Consider the following 17025-nt stretch of genomic DNA (forward strand, 5'->3'; position numbering starts at 1 on the left):
ATATATTGATTTATATATATATAATCTTAAACATTATTCCTTAATTATCTCTTGATTTATAATATATATTATATATTATTTAATCCCTTAACAACAAATATCAACCGTCAATTTAAAACACGGTCAATTTAAAACAAAGAATTTCTCCCTTTAACCCCTTTAACGAGAAAATCTAAACCGTTTAACAAGAAAATCTAAACACGGTCAATTTAAAACAGAGAATTTCTCACTCCTTTAACGAGAAAATCTAAACCGTAATCTAACTATCAATAAATTTAATAAACATTATTAAATAATATTATAAATCTTTATATATATATATATGTATATACTCAATTATTTGATATTATCAAAAATCAATATATCCATATATTCCGAAATAGAGAAAATTCTTTTTTTTTAGGGATTTTATCATCTTAATTATCGTAAAATTCAAATATCCCTTAATCTATTAATCTATATATATATATATTCGATTAAAATTTTCAAATATAAATATATATATATATATATATATATATATATATATATTCTCATCATAATTTATTGAAATTATCAAAATCAATATATATTCCTAATATTATGTTTGAAATTCTCAAAACCAATATATATAATCCGAAAACATAAAATTATCTATAAATTCATGCATATATATATATATATTTATGATTAATGAGAATCTAAATATCCCTAAACCGAGGAGGAATCTTAATTATGAGATAATTCAAATATCTCTTCCCATCAATCTTCATGATAACATCATACGATATTAATTAATATATAACCGTTCCTCTTTACAGAAACTTAAAGATCTAGGAACTTAACAAAACCAGAGAATCTAAATATTTATAAATCGATCAATCTTTATATCTTTATACCAAATTAATATATATATATATATATATATATATATATATATATATATATATTCCTAATAACATGCTTTTATTTTTATTATGAATTGCATGCCTATAAATTTCATGCATATATATCTACACCGATATAATTTTTTCACATAATTAAATTAGGATGGCTCTGATACCAATTGTTAGAATTATCCTAATTAGATCCTAATTTAATATGTGAGAAATTAAAATCTGAATGCGGCGGAAGCGTACCTTAATTAATCGCATGAATAATGAATCTTCTCTTTCCTTAAACTTTGCATGGATTGAATGATTCTTTCCTTAAACTTTCCTTATATGGAATGGTTCTTCCATTTGATGAGTAAGTCAATAGATTTCTCTCTCTGTTGATGGGGACGCAAAGGAGAATTGACGTTACATCAAATGGGGACCATTACCGTTACATATAACCAACAATAAGTTAGTTATTATGGTTTGACAATTTCTAATTTAGCCCCTTCATAAAATTAGAAATGTCACTCAAGTATCCTCACTTTATATTCATGACAAATACACTCATAAGCCATAAACTTAATTTCACATTAGATCACATTATTTTGGCTTATATTAAATATGACACATGCACAATTATTTATTATACAAGTGACCCTAAAAATTCCAACATCCCGCCCACATTCCTCTTCAACTATCAGTCAAACCAGGAAAATAATGTACATATCGGAAGAATTTAGGTCAAAAGCCGCAATACAGATTAAAATTATCATCCCACACAATACCGGAAGACGATGCGACAAAAGACACATTGTTGTTTTTTAATATATATATATATAACCAATCAAAACTATCTAAAAAAAACTAATAATTTGAAATATGTTAAACTATATAAACAAAAAAGTATCTTTTTTATAAGGCAACAACCTTCTTCAATAAAGAGTATCCGGTCAAAAACAATGTTGAATATTGATTGAGCTGTAATATTATTTTTGATTCGCTTAATGAGTCTTTATTGTTTGATACTCTTAATGCAGTGATATGTCATTTTCGTTTATTTGAGACAAAAATTAAACTATTATAAATTTTTTTAAAGATTTAAAAGAAAATTTTACTATTGGAGCCATTATAGTTGTATCCTTATTCATGACTTGCGAAGAAATAAATGAATTATTATTGTTAGTAGGTGAAACCCTTGCCTCGGTACTGACGCATCATTGCTCCGTTTGTCTTCACTGCACATCTAGAATGGAGACAGTGCATATTGAAATAAATGAATTTTTATATTTAGAATTGATGCACTTACTATTGAGTTTACTATTGAGTGTGTTTGAATATTGAGTTCAAAAAGTTTTTTATTATATTAACATGACCTAGTATACTATCTAGATCATCATTTTGATGAATTGTTTATAAAGAGAAACACATAAGATTTTTAGAATAAACATATCAAGTTAATTAGAATTTTGAATAGTTTAATTTAAATGTTGTTATATCAAATGAAAGAAAAATTATGTTATTTTTGTATAAACTTCTCTAGAAAGTTATATAGCCAATTGAGCATTTAATGAGCGTCTAAAATCTTTTAATAATTAATTTAAGTAAGAAAATTTTGATTTGAGTTGAGTTTGGATTAAATTAAATTCGGATTGAATTAAGGATATTTAAATTACTTAAAACAAAATATATTCTTCAATTCCTTTTTCATACCACTCACAAAAAAAAATATCATTTTTCTGTTTTTCTTTTCGATCCGGGGAGGACATGATTAATTTTAACATTTTGTATTCATTTCATGGTTGATTATCTTCACTGAAATTCCGAGGCCGCCTGAACTTTTTTCTTTTCAAGAAGTTAAAAAAAATGTGTTAATCCTTTACTATGGACTATAAGATCCTTAGAGCAAACATTTATATTCTTGAAAGATACAACCAACCTATTACATTATAAATATCAAATCTATTTAGCTCTGCATGTTTGATTAAATACAGGTAAGAGAAGAAACCAAATCAGTAAGAAACTTCTTTTTCTCATTTTTTCTTTGTTATTTGTAATATAACACTAAACCAATGAAATTATATATATGCTATTTTTTTATCATATGTAATATATATTTAAAGTTTCAAACTATAATCTTATTTTAAATTTAAAAAAATAACATTAATTACATTAGCAAATTGGAGCTGTTCTTATAACAAGAATAAATAAAATAAAATAATTTTAGAACTGTTGTTGGATAGATAAAAAGATATACTTCATTTTGAATAGTATATTGTAATTATAATAATAAATAAAAAATTAATTATAGAAAAAAATGTTTATTGTTAATAAAGTTAAATTAAATTTATACAAAATTATGTTCGAAATTTGAGGAATATTTGAAAAGTAAATTTTGAATTAACCAAACTATATGCAATCAAATTCAAAATTAATTTGGACAAAGTATGGTAAAATGAATTTGTTGAATTAGAAATTTTTTGTTTATTAGTAAAAATAATACATTCTTACCTCCAATAAGGTATAAAATTAACTTTATATAAATTGATTTTGCTTAAATATATTTTCTTTTTATTAGTAAAATAAACTGAATTATAGTTAAAAAAAATTCAATTATAATCGATCTATCATTTTGACGATCACTACTTTTACACCCGAAAATCAGTTCGTACATTATTTTTATTTGATTCTTTTATGAGCCCCAACCTAATTTGTTCAGTGAGAATTACGAAATAAATTGATTTTTAAATTTCGTTGTTTTAGAGATTCTATTGGTTTCGGTACTTAGTTACATGTGAGAAATGATATCGACGTTGTAGCCAGTGCCGACCCAATATGTTTGGAGGCTTTGTGCGAGATATTAAATACGACCCTAAGTACTCCAAAAAAAAACACCAAAATTATAAACATAATATTATAAATAAATATCTACGTATACCAACAATTAAGATCACAGCAACAAAAAGATACAAAAATCAAGGCAAATTTTATGGTAAAGCTTATTGAATTTACTTCAATAACAAATGCTCTTGTTACATTGTCTTCAAAAGGAATGACCAAAAGTCTGAAATCTATACAAAGACACGACATGCAATACAATTCTACTAGAATTTTACCAATTTGAATCAGCCAATACAATACTATTTTCTGAAAATTAATTTTCTTGCACTCTTAGATGCGAAATCATCAATTAACCTATCATAGTCAAGCTTTTTCAAGAACTCATGTTCAATAGAAATCAAAGCCAAAGCATTTAGTCTTTCTTGTAACATGGTCGAACACAAGTAAGATTTCAATATTTTTAGCTTTGAAAAGCTTCTTTCAGCTGATGCTACTATCACTGAAACTGTTAACATAATTCTATATGCAAGACAACTAGTAGGATAACAATTAGCTTTTTTAAAGAAATTTAGGATTGCACTAGTTGAATCAAGCTCATTTGGTAAATATTTTTGTAATAGTCCCAATTCATTTCATAAATCCTCAGCGTTAATGTCAGAAGTGTGGCCATTCTCCAGCTTCTTCTCAAGGTTGTTGCAGCTTCTTTTTAGGTTAACAGAATCCAAGGACTTTAACTTCTTTGTCGTAAATAAGAACCAAAATGTCTCCTCATATTGCTCAAACCTTTTCTCCAATGAACCGATTGCTTCATCAATTATGTATAAAAAGTAATGAATTCTAAAGGATTATTGACTTGATTCTTCAATAGGTGGTTCAGATGGCTAATTTTCAGAGTCAATCTCATCAAAATGTTTTTTCTTAAGAACTTTTTTTTTTCTTCTCTGAAAAGACTAGATCAATATATAATTCAGCAACAATTTCTTTGGCACAATTCAACGCATTCTCAAACTCTACTTCTTTGTACTCTCTAAAGAATGCAATAAGTGTCTTCACACTACCCATTGCTACATCAATCCGCATATTTTCAGACTGCAATTGTTTACTGACAATATAAAAATAAAATGATTAAAAATGATGAAAGAAAAAATAAATATCCGGGGATCAAACCCAGGTCACCCGCGTGACAGGCGGGAATACTTACCAATATACTACAACGACTTGTTACTTTTTTATATATATGTATATAAAACTTTTGGTCGCCCTACATTTTTTGACAACATTTTGCACCACAGCCAATGGGCCGGCCCTGGTTGTAACCCACACGCTAAAATTATTACTTCATTCTAATAATGTTTCTAAAGAAAAAACATATTTCTAGCATATTTCTAACAATCAATGCACAGTTTGTTCATAATCATACTTCTTATGTTCTACATAAAAAATGACAAGAAAATGTTAGAAAATAATGTTAAAGTCATACCTATTTATGAGAGGAAAAAATTTGATCCAAAGCTTAAAATTATTCAAAAAATTAATGTCAATGTATACACAAATCTGATTTAATATAAGAATCATAAATGAATTTTTCTCATATTTTTTTGAAATTATAAAATTCAAATATGTTCAATAAGTTTGACAAAGTAGAAAATGTCTCAAATAAGTCCTAAAATTGAAATAATTTCCAAATATTAAAAAAAAAATACTTTAAACTATTTTATATTTTTTCTAGAATTTTAGAAAACTATTTTTAAGTACCTAAACAAATAAACCTAAATTTGGTTTGGGCATAGGCTTGAGAGAGATAGGAGGTTTTAGCACCAAAGCTCGGTCGCAAAATCAAATGTAGGGTATCTTCTCCTCTCTATTCATCAACAAACAAAAATCAGACAAAGAGTATAATTCTTCTACACAGCTTTATTTTAAAATCCAAGAAAATGATATCTTCTTAGAAGCATTTAGAATGGTTTTGCGCTAACCCCGACCCGTCTATCAGGTAAAACCTATTACAATTCTATTAAATTAGTATGAATAACACCGAAAATTCCTCCTCACGGAAGAAAGTTATGTTTTGTCTCAAATTTGTGTGTTGAAAATCTTTTAAAAGATTTATACAATATATTTTGATATTTCAAAATTAATTTTGTGATCAAATTTAAATAATCATCGTAATTTGATTAAGAGAAATCTTTATTTTAAATTGATTGAAATCCTAGCTCTGTCCTTGAATACGATCGTTGGTCGCTTTGGATGCGAGAGGGACGCAAACATGCATTCCATCAGACTTTTGGATGTTCTGTCTACTATTGGAGATCTTTAGTCTCCGTTGCTCTAGGCATTAGTAATACCGTTCGGGCCTTAACCCTTTCGCACCCATGTGTCTTAGCATGTTTGGTCGAGCCCATGCACCTAGGTTTGGTCTTATGCCGAACCTCAATCTGTTTCGTTTGCATTCTATCGTCTGCCTTCGCTAATATAGGCTCCCGATGACTTTTCCGATCAAATATTTTCCTTCAATTACTAAAAACACAATATCAATATCTAATAAATGTTTGACTTATTTATTATATATATTTAAATTTTCTTGTATTTAATTAATATAAAATTATTTTTGGAACCAATTTGATTTAAATCAGGTGCAATGAGCCTTTATATCAATTTTTAAAAATATTTTTGTTTACCTACATTTTTTTTAAGTTATAAAATTGAGCGTAAAAAATGAATGTTTACCTATAAAATCGACAAGAGGAGTGATAGAGGAGGGAATTTGGGAGAGAGGATGAAGAGAGAATGACGTGTCCCCATATCAATGGCTATAAAAATGATAAAGGGTGGGGAGAGAAAAGAAAAAGAAATTTTTTATTTTTTTAGCGAATCAATTTGTTTGTGTAACATCGTTTCCCTCTCAAATTCCTTTTCACAATTCTCAATGGACAAATTAAACTCTAGATTGTTTCAATATAGACATTGGATAAATTTTTAATGCATTCTTAATTAGATATAATATATATATTTTTAAAATAGATGGTTATATTATTAACCAATCACAACCCAATGATAGAAAAAATAAAGTTAAAAATGATAAAGTAAAAAGGACAAATACAATAATAAAAAACATAAAGTCTTTATAAATTAGTTTTATTTGGATGGAAGGTCGGCCCGCCTGTCCTGTCTTGCCCTGCCCAGCATTCTGGGCTAAATCTAACAAACTCTATGATTAGGCAGTCCACTATTTAAAACAACCAATTTATTAAAATAATGAGATATTTAATTAAAATTTATTATTTTTGAAATATAAAATATTGTAGTATATAATTTTTATTTGGTTATAAGTTTAAATTTATAAAAAAAAATAATAATAATAATTTTTTAAATTACACATTAAACACAAAATTAAAATAAATTTATCTGACCAGTTGGACGCCACAAATCTTGTATAATGGCTGCATTTAGTTTATTAATATATGATATTGTTAATCTTCTTATTTTAGGTAATAACATAAATATATTTTCAGTTTTTTTGTTTTTTTAATATTTTGTTTATATGTTATTGTGAGAAATATAATTAATTATTTTTAAAAATAATATTATATTATTTTAAATCATAAATAAAAATAAGGTAAAATATATAAATTTAAATTTATTATGCGACCCTCATTTTCTGTCGTGTGTAAGAAAGGAAGAAAAAGAGGTATATATATATATATATAAATTTATGTTTTTATTATAATAATTTTATATAAATAATTAATTTAAATATATATAATTAGTTTAATAATTAAATAATAGAAAATAAATAGAAAATAAATTATAAAGGAAATATTATAAAGAATGAAAAGGGGCATACAAAAAAACTTTAAAATGATAAGTTTAAATAATAAAATTATAAGTTTAAATATTAAATAAAGAAAAAATTGTGTTTAAATACAAAAATTTATTTAAGTATAATTTTTGCATTATCTTATTAGTTAAAATTATGTTAACATTGATCGGATGAAAACAGTAGACTTAAACGACTATAAAGGGTCATATATGTGTGAATGACATACTTGTTCTTCTTATCTAAAATAAACAATTATATAACATTATTACCTAAATAATCACATCTTTTAAGCTAATTCAAATGCACCCTTATTATTTAAAAAGAGAGTAGGAGAGAGAAAATACTTGATGACGTGAATTATACAGGACGATAGAATCGTCAATTTGGGTTAGGTCCGTTGGGTTGGCTCGTCCCGTCGAACAATTTAGACGGTTTGGTTTAAATATTAATAACCCATTTAGAAGTGGGCCTACACAAGCTAGCCCGCCTGGGTCGCGGGCCTAGGCGGGTCGGGCTTTGCCCGCGGGTTGGCAAAAAAAATCTATTCTTATTTATAGCCTTATTGCCGTATAGTTCTAGTTTTTTTCTCTCTCAGACCGCAGTCAATATTCAATACTTCGCCCATCGGCCGCCGACTACTTATTTGTTCCGTTTTTCTTCTCTTCGTTTCGCCTTCAAGGTTCGTGGATACATACTTTGTCCAAACTGCAACAGTCCATATTCACTACTTTGCCCATTGATCGCCGACTATTTATTAGTTCTGTCTTTTTTTCTCATCTTCAAGAGTTCGTGGATTCAAACTTGGTTCCTGTTTTTGCGGGCTGTCCTTAACTCGCAACCCGCCTTGGATTAGATTGAGTTGGAGATTTTCAGCCCGCCGGAATGGTGGACCGGCCCACCGTCGACCCGTCAAACGATGGGTTCTGACCGCTTTACCTGATGATGACGTGGAATAATGTGATGCTGGTTGACTTTAAACATTATTATATATATATTTAAAATAAAATTATAAGTAAATAAATATGTTAATAGATAAACAATAACTATTGAAAAATTAAGTATTTGAATCAAATAAAAAATAAATGAATTTCTTACCAAATATAAAGATCATTTTAATTTTGTTTGCTGATGAACATCCTTTTTTTTTTTGTTTTCTCAATATCTTTATTTTGTTTGAGTCTCCTTTATGTTAATTTGAATAACTCGTTTTTATAAAGAAAAAGTTTTTGTTAAGTTGAATTTATTTTAAATTTTATCCTATTACATATTTTTTTTAATATTTACAAATATAATTATTAATAACAATTAAAATTCATTAGGATATATCAAGTAATAAAATTTGATGCCTAAAAATTTTAATATAATTTTAACTTAAAACATTTTAAATTAAAATTAACGTTTATTATTAACTTTCTCCACTAAAAACAATAAAAAATATACAAACATCTCTAATTTACAATAAAAATATATAATAATAAATTAATATTTTAACAAGTTATTTAAATAATAATTTATTATTTCTTAAAATTTATTTTATGACAATATTAATATATTTCTAAGAACAAAAATAAATTAAATTTATTTAATTACTTTTTTATTTATTTCAAATATCAATAATATGATAAAAATTATAAGAGTTCAATAGACAAAATTTTCATGTCGATGTTCGGATCTATGACTAATGTGTTTTTTATTGTTGAAATTTGACATTAAACTATAATTTCCTATTTTTTTCACAAATTTAATTTATTATTTGGTTCTTTAATTTCAAAAAAATGTCTAAACTTGTCTTCATACATTTTTTTATATATAATTTTTTTTTTTTAACATTTTAAGTTCATCCTAAAAAAGTTTCAAACTCACCCCAATTCTGATTTATGGATTTCTCATCAAACACAGTGGGAGCAATAATGAAAATATTAATAACAGTAGTTACCAAAGAAAAAAAAATATAAATTTTAACCTTAACAAATTCAAAATTTATTTGATATATGAATAGACCTTATATAATACTATGATAAATCAAACTTTATTATATATATAAAACAAAACCTATTTCTCATAAATAAATTAAAAACATTTTGATTTGTATTTTCCAAGATTACCACCCATTCTTGCTTATCATGAAGATAGATTGACTTTGTTTACTAATATTTCCTCATAGATATAGTAATTTAAGCAAATTGAAGCAATGTATGCACCTAATTAAGAAGTAAAAAAAGTTACAATTAATCTACTATGAGGTTTTTACCATGACATATTTACATCTAATTCTCTCCTCTTGAACCATAACCCACTCACTACTTTTACTTTTTCACCATGGTCCGGTCTGGGTTCTTCTCAGACACCGTCTCTTTCCTTGCTGCATGTTCATCATTTCCTTGGCCTGTTTTTTGTTTTAACAACATTTGTAAATAACAATAATAATGAACACAAATATTCATTGACATAAAATTTCAGATAAACCCCATACCTGGTTTTTCTGCATCTCCAGTATTTCAGCCTGCATCATCAATTCCAAATTGGAACAAAATTCAATATCCAAAATCCAAAAATCCAATCAAATGAATGTATAATTGTTCAAAGAATCTATAGTACCTGCTTCTTCCTTAGTTGTTCATTTTCTTCTTTTAGTTTAGCAACTTCAGCTTCCAATTCCATTGTATATGCCTATGTAATTACAACAATTTGCATCAGAAATCCCCAAAATCATTTGACAAAAACATGAACAAACAAACAAACAAATCACCTGTTTTCTAGCCCTTGATCTAGCAGCCGACTCTCTGTTCTTTATCATTCTCCTTTGTCTCCTTTCAACAACTTTCTCCACAGCATTACTGCATTTCCTTCCTCTCAAACTTCCATTAAAAACATAAGGAACTGGTGAAACAGAAGATGAATCTCCATTACTCTTTCCAATTCCATCAGAAGATAAACCTGCTGGAGACCCATTTGCAACCGTTACAGAATTAGCTCCTACACCAACCATTCCCATCAAATTACCATTAATCCTCGATGGACTACCCAAATGATTCCCATTTGTCATTGGCATTGACATTGGAGTTGCAAATACCATGTTGGGTTGCTTTGGTAATAGAAACTGTTGTTGGGTTAATCGAGCCCCGTTTATATTCAGTGGCAAATTAGCTGTTTGATTGTTGTTACCACCATCATGAATACCATTGTTACTAGATTGCTGAAACCCAAGTCCAAGTCCAAGAGTAGAACAAGGGTTATTGTTTTGATGTGTAAAATCACCATAAAACCCAACATTATTATTAGGGTTTCCAACTAATTGATTATCCTCTTTTACAACTCCAGCTCTAACCAAAAACTCCTCAAGTGTTACCTCACCTAAAGTCACCTGTCTCTGATTCATCTTCGATCCATCAGCAGCAGCAACTGTTACTCCATCCTTTCCCATACCATACTCCTTAGACATATCTCTCCAAACCTCATCAACAGTTCTCAAGCTCAACGTCCTCGGTAGTGTTAAAGACCCTTGCCTCTGCAACGATCCACCATAAACTCCATTACTTTCTTGTACACCACCACTAGATCCCGCCATACTCTGCATCTCCTCTGCACTCCATATGTTCTTCAACAATTCATCCATATTCATAGATCCAAAATCCTTCCCAATTCCTCCCATCGTACTCTGAAACTCATCAAATGTCAACGAATACACCGAATTCTGTCTCGCCAGTGGGAAATTCCCCGCCGGCCTTCCATCATTCCTACCCCCAGTTCCTTCCGCCGACTCATTCCCGAAGTTCATGACCAAAATTCTTCAGATCCAATTGTAAAAAGACTGTCTTGTGCAAAATTACAACACAAAATTAAGATTCTAAGATCGATGACATTGAAGAAAGCTAGAAAATTGCTCAATTATGCATGCGATACAAATCCAAACCAAACCCACAAAACCCAGTTCAGATCTGAATCATGATCCGAACAGATTATACAATATTGAAGAAAACGATGATCAAATTCATCAAATAAAGCTTAATGAGTGAAGATTTATATACTATACCTGGTTTTCGAATCAGTACAAAAGGAGGAGAGAGAGAAGAACATATGGGATTAGAGAGAGAGAATCTCGTTGGCCTGTAATAGTAAGAATTTAAATTACAATTTAAATCCAGATTTATTAATTTTAATTATAATTATAATAATATTTATTTATTAATTAATTATTATAATACCTGTTTATAACTTACTTACGGATGCGTTTGTTTGGTGGAGATGACAAATGTCAATTGGAAGAGTTTTTTTTAATTAAATAATAAATTAATTATTTAATTATGCGCCGGCAACGTGGACCAATAGGAAATTAGTGTGGACGCACATGATTGTGATTTCTTAGCCAATTAGATTTTGATATCTTGCATCATCTTAACCGTCCACGTTGTTGATAATTCAATGGTTAGAGATGGTTTTTATTGCACAATAACTCTTTTTGGCTGTTTAATCTTGTCTACTAACGTCAGCCACTAGAATATATTCATTTCTTTTTATTAAAATTTAAAAAAAAAATAGAATTATTAGGTAAAAGATTTTCTTATGAGATTTTTGTTTTATATTATTTTTAAATTTATTGATGATTTTATTCACCTTATTTCTTACAAGTAAGTTGAGAATACTAATAATTAACTTGTTTAAAGAATTTCTAATATTATTTTGAATATAAGTTTACTTTGGATAGAGCGTTATTAATAATAAAATTCTAACGGATGATATTTGCATAAAAAATATGTATTATGGCTAGTTGTATATGTCAAGATGTTGAATCGACAACTCACTTACTTTTTCATTATCGACAATTCACTTACTTTGGATAGAGTAGTTACTAAAAAGTTTGGATTGATGCAGCTGATATTAATTCAAATTATTATTTTTATTGATTATCTGGTTAAAGAGAGATCGTCGAACTTTCAATGATCATAGTCGTCATATGCGATCATTCAAAATACTAGTATTATGACGTTTTCTGAGATTCGTTCAAAAAGTCAGCAGAATCTGTCGGGAAATTAATTATTTTTTTCGAGGGTTTATGAGCTCAATAACTTAATAATTACAATTTTTTATTTTTTTATTTTTTATTTTAATGTAATGATTTGTCGTTACGTTGAAATGATTTTTTATTTTATTTTTAATATACATATACATTTAAAAAAAAACATCTAATAAGTTCTACCAAATTCATGAATAATGAATATGGTGATTCAAACTAAACATTATTAGTAGTTTTAATATATATATATAGCTGGCCATGATATAACTATTTTTTCACATGATAAATGTGGTCAATAAATTATATACATATGTAATAATAATAATTTTATTCATATTCATTACAAATAGAAGCTAAAGAAAGAGGTAATACATTTGTGAAGTAATTTACTAACATATCAAAATAACATAAAAAAGAGAAGCAAAATATAAAAATTATATTAAATCATAATAACAAGAATTAAATACAATGATGAGTATATTAACTTGTATAGACTTGTTCTAACTCACGTTCTGATAAAGGAATATTTTGAAAATCAAATGTGATTACAATCTTGTAACCCAAAAAAATCATTTTTACAGGAAAAAGTTTGACTTTCGAAAAATTTCAAAATCGATTTACATGTAAAGAATTTTTAGAACAAAACATAATTTTTTAATCTTTTTTGAAAATATTATGAACCTTTAAAAATTAATTGAAAATAATTAATTTATGATCTTTTAAATTTAAATAATAAAATTAAAATTCAATTTTCAGAAATAAATATTTAAATTAATTTAAAATAATTAATTAAAATAATTAATTATTTGATAAAAAGTCGCCAATTAATTTTCAATTTAAAATTAATAAAAAAAACATACATGTACAAACGTATTTTTAACCAAAGTTTTGTTTTGGTTCATAGTTTGGTGATACTCGGAAAATGGCTTTCGCGCTATGTCCTCCATACCCGTTTAAAAATAGTTTTACTTTATAAAATTTTGGCTTTTAAAAATTAGTTGTACAACGTTTTATTTTAATAAATTATTTTTTCGGTCCTAGACATACAAATGTTTTTACGTATTTAAAATTATAACGACAATATTTAAATGTTGATACATGTAACTGATGATGACTATGGAGAAATTATCATGAAGAACATTAGTTTTAAAGGGATATTAGTTACAAACATAATTTTGGGATATTAAAATTGTAACCAAACAGACCCTAGGACCGGTGTCCTTGGTCCTAGGTATGATTTTATCGGTCGAGGCTAAAAGTCCTCGGTCTTGGGTCGGAATCCTCTCAATCGATGTTCGAGATTCTTGGTCGGGGTGCTAATACCTCTCGGTCGAGGTGCTAGAATACTCGGTCGGGGTGTTGAAGTCTCTTGGTCGGGGTGCGAGAATGTTCGGTCCTATGTTATCCTTTGGCTTGTTTTTATAGTTCTAAGTGTGAAGAACATTCGGTCCTAGGTTATCCATGTGCTAACTTTTCTTGGTCCTAGGCGTTAAGAATTCTCAGTCTTGGGCGTGAAGAACACACAGTCCTGGTTGGACCCGAGCTAAGTTTCCCGATCCTCAAGAACATCAAAACTATAGGTTTTGCAGTTTTGTTTAAGGCTATGATCCTTTGATCCGAGGGCATGAAAAGTTTCACAAATCTCCCAAGATCATTTTGAATATCATCCTGATGTATCATTTGATCGGGAATAAGTTCCATTAAACTTGAACAATTTTGGTAAAAAAACGGATTTTTGGTTTCTAGGCTTTGATTAAGCGTAATGAGCTTATCAATAACTTCTTTATGCTTCATATGATTGAATGTAACCAAAACATGATCATTGGCTATTCGTTTTGACCAATTTAAGAATTGAAATTTTTATTTTTATATAAATTTTAGTTTTTGATCAATCATGATCGGGATAAATTGGAGCTAGTTCAAATAGGTTACCAACATCATTAAAAATATGTTGGTAATATTTTTAGGTTATTGTTCTAACAGGAAACCCGATTTTGAATTTTTTAAATTCAAATTGGGGTTTTCTGATTCAAATCGATTGATAGGGTTTGACATTAATAGAAAGCTCACAAATGATCCTAAGATCGTTTCCCAATCAAAAGATCGAACAACCAAATAATATACAAAACTGTCAAAACTGAAATATAAAAATTTCAATCTAAATTGGTAATTTGAAATAGAGGTTGATTGGAGGCTTACTAAGAGTTAGAGAATACTTATTGGCTCTTAGGGAAGCTTTGGAGATGCTTGAATCCAAGCTTTACACGAATTTTTTAAAAATCTAGAAAGCTTGAAGCTTTATTGGCGAATTTCTAAAAAACACTTTGATTGAGGGCTTGAGAGTGAATCGATTTCTTTGGTTTGCTCAAAGGGGTTGTTTATAGCCTCCCGAAGTCGGTTTGTGAAGCAAGTGGATCGGATTTAGTCAAAAGTCATCAATGACATTTTTCCTGTTCTTGATCTAGCATGCCTGATCAGGTCATGATGAAGCTTATGATTGTAGGCAACATGATCTCCGTGGTATGGTGATCATTTTAGCTTTCGAATCAGTCGTTTTGGTGGACTATAGACACAGAGTTCCATCTTTGACAAATCAATGATGAGATCCATTCTTATTCATGTTCATCGTCCCGAGAAAAAAAAATACAAACCATGCGTGAAATGACGATGTCTCGGGCGTAAACTCGAACGCGGAATTCTCTGTTGGCGTTCCGTCTAATTTTCGTCTACGATTGGGTTTGGGCGTTCCGTGGAATTTCGGCTAACGGTGGTGAGGCACGCGTTAGTTGATCCCTTACTGCGCGAAAGCGCTCTTTTTCTGTTGAAGTAGGCTATGCGAACGGCTCTTGGGCATTGGATGAAAATATTGCGCATATCCTAAGGTTGCGGTTCTTGCTGCAACGATCTTTCTGAATTTGGGCCACACATGATTACATGCGATTTAAAAGTTTAGGTTTGTTTGTTTGAAATTAATTTTTCTTTTACCCTTTTGGATTTGTTTTTAATTTTAAAAATATACAAAATATTTTTAATAAATATGACACATATTTTACCAATTTATTTTATTTTATTATATATTTTGGGTTTAATAAATAATTTATTTGAGATAAAATAAATACAATATTTATCATAAATTATTAATTTTAATCCCCTTTGATTTTCTTAAAATTAACTTGAGTTAAAATGAGTACAACATTTATTCTAAATTATTTTATTTATTTTTATTGGTCATTATTCTTAATTAATTAGGATTTAATTATCACAATAATTAATCTAATTAATTTATTTAATCAGGTTTGACATTGGTTTTAATTATTTTGATTTTATTTATTAAAAAATCATCAAAATAATTATTCTTAATTTAAAAATTAGGTGTGTAAAGTTTTAGTGCTTACAAAGTACCCATCTCAAATCGAGTTTGATTAAACCAAACTGGTTTTTGAAAACGTGGATTTGAGTATGACATATAACACTAAGTTTTTCTTATCCAATTTATATTATTGAGAGTGATGGAAAGATATAACCTGGAGTGAGTTGACATGACCTCGTGTGTTATGTGCATGGCATTTGTCGAGATCTTCCAAGCATTGAGTAAGGATCATGGATCTTTCATTGGTAATTATCCTAACAAGAATGGTTTCTTGAATCCTATTTCACAAATCTAAACAAAGTATTAGTTAAATCTATAGGATAACGGTACAAGAATAATCATAGGCATTTGAAAATAACTCCTATCAAGCATGAATATCAACATATTATTCAAGTAAAGTCTGTTGCATTTTTTCATTATCGGCTAATAGTATTTTATTAATGTTGTTTAAGATAGTCATTTACAAATGACTAAGGTCAATGTCACTTAATGAGGCATAAAGGGGACATGGAAATTTTGATAAATTTCTCATGTGGGTTACTAACAAGTAACATTTTAGAAACGATCATATGTACATGATCATGAGACTATCAACAACTAGGTTTACGCAAAAGCTTATGAGCCTTCTCATAAAGGTTATTAACATGTAAAATGTAGAGAGATCATGTAAAAATGGTCAACACACTATCAACAAATAGGTTTTTCATAGGAGTTAATAAACTTGCCACGGAGATTACCAATAGGTAATACTTAGGGCGATATTCATATATAAATGATCGTGGCACTATTGACAAATAGTTTTTTTGTGTTTGGTAATTAGGAAAAGTATTATTGACAGAATAATATCGATAATATATATTCAGCTTGTTTATATTGTATTTTTTTTTTCAAACATAAAATTGGAATTTAATTAAAATTATGTAGTTTTTTTAAATATAAGAATTGAATTGAAATATGTATATATTTAAATGAATTTGTTAAATCTCATTTATTTTTTAAGAACAAAAAGTTTACAAACATATATAGATTCGGACAAATCCTTAATATATTATAATAAGAGAGAAAATTATAAACAAACCACCCACTAACTCTGGGACAAAATTCTATACAACTAAACAACGCGTCT

General features: G+C 28.1%; 1 protein-coding gene across 1 annotated transcript; it reads right to left on the bottom strand.

The window, feature by feature from the left end:
- Positions 1-9698: 9698 nt before the first annotated feature.
- Positions 9699-11602, bottom strand: LOC124920023 (bZIP transcription factor 23). The gene is made up of 5 exons (XM_047460410.1): positions 11549-11602; positions 10265-11326; positions 10114-10185; positions 9989-10018; positions 9699-9901 (listed from the first exon to the last, which is right to left on the bottom strand). The coding sequence occupies exons 2-5, from the start codon at positions 11291-11293 to the stop codon at positions 9830-9832; spliced, it is 1203 nt and encodes a 400-aa protein (XP_047316366.1). The 5' UTR covers positions 11294-11326; positions 11549-11602; the 3' UTR covers positions 9699-9829.
- Positions 11603-17025: the final 5423 nt, after the last annotated feature.

Source organism: Impatiens glandulifera, chromosome 1, assembly GCF_907164915.1.
Source record: "Impatiens glandulifera chromosome 1, dImpGla2.1, whole genome shotgun sequence".
Lineage (NCBI taxonomy): Eukaryota > Viridiplantae > Streptophyta > Magnoliopsida > Ericales > Balsaminaceae > Impatiens > Impatiens glandulifera.

What these genes read in the sequence shown, in the direction of transcription:
- LOC124920023 (XM_047460410.1), bottom strand. Translation starts at nt 11,293, where the DNA reads ATGAACTTCGGGAATGAGTCGGCGGAAGGAACTGGGGGTAGGAATGAT. An exon ending in GATCAAGGGCTAGAAAACAG is followed by an intron (nt 10,186 to 10,264) that starts GTGATTTGTTTG and finishes GTAATTACATAG; the next exon opens with GCATATACAATGGAATTGGA. An exon ending in AACAACTAAGGAAGAAGCAG is followed by an intron (nt 10,019 to 10,113) that starts GTACTATAGATT and finishes TTGATGATGCAG; the next exon opens with GCTGAAATACTGGAGATGCA.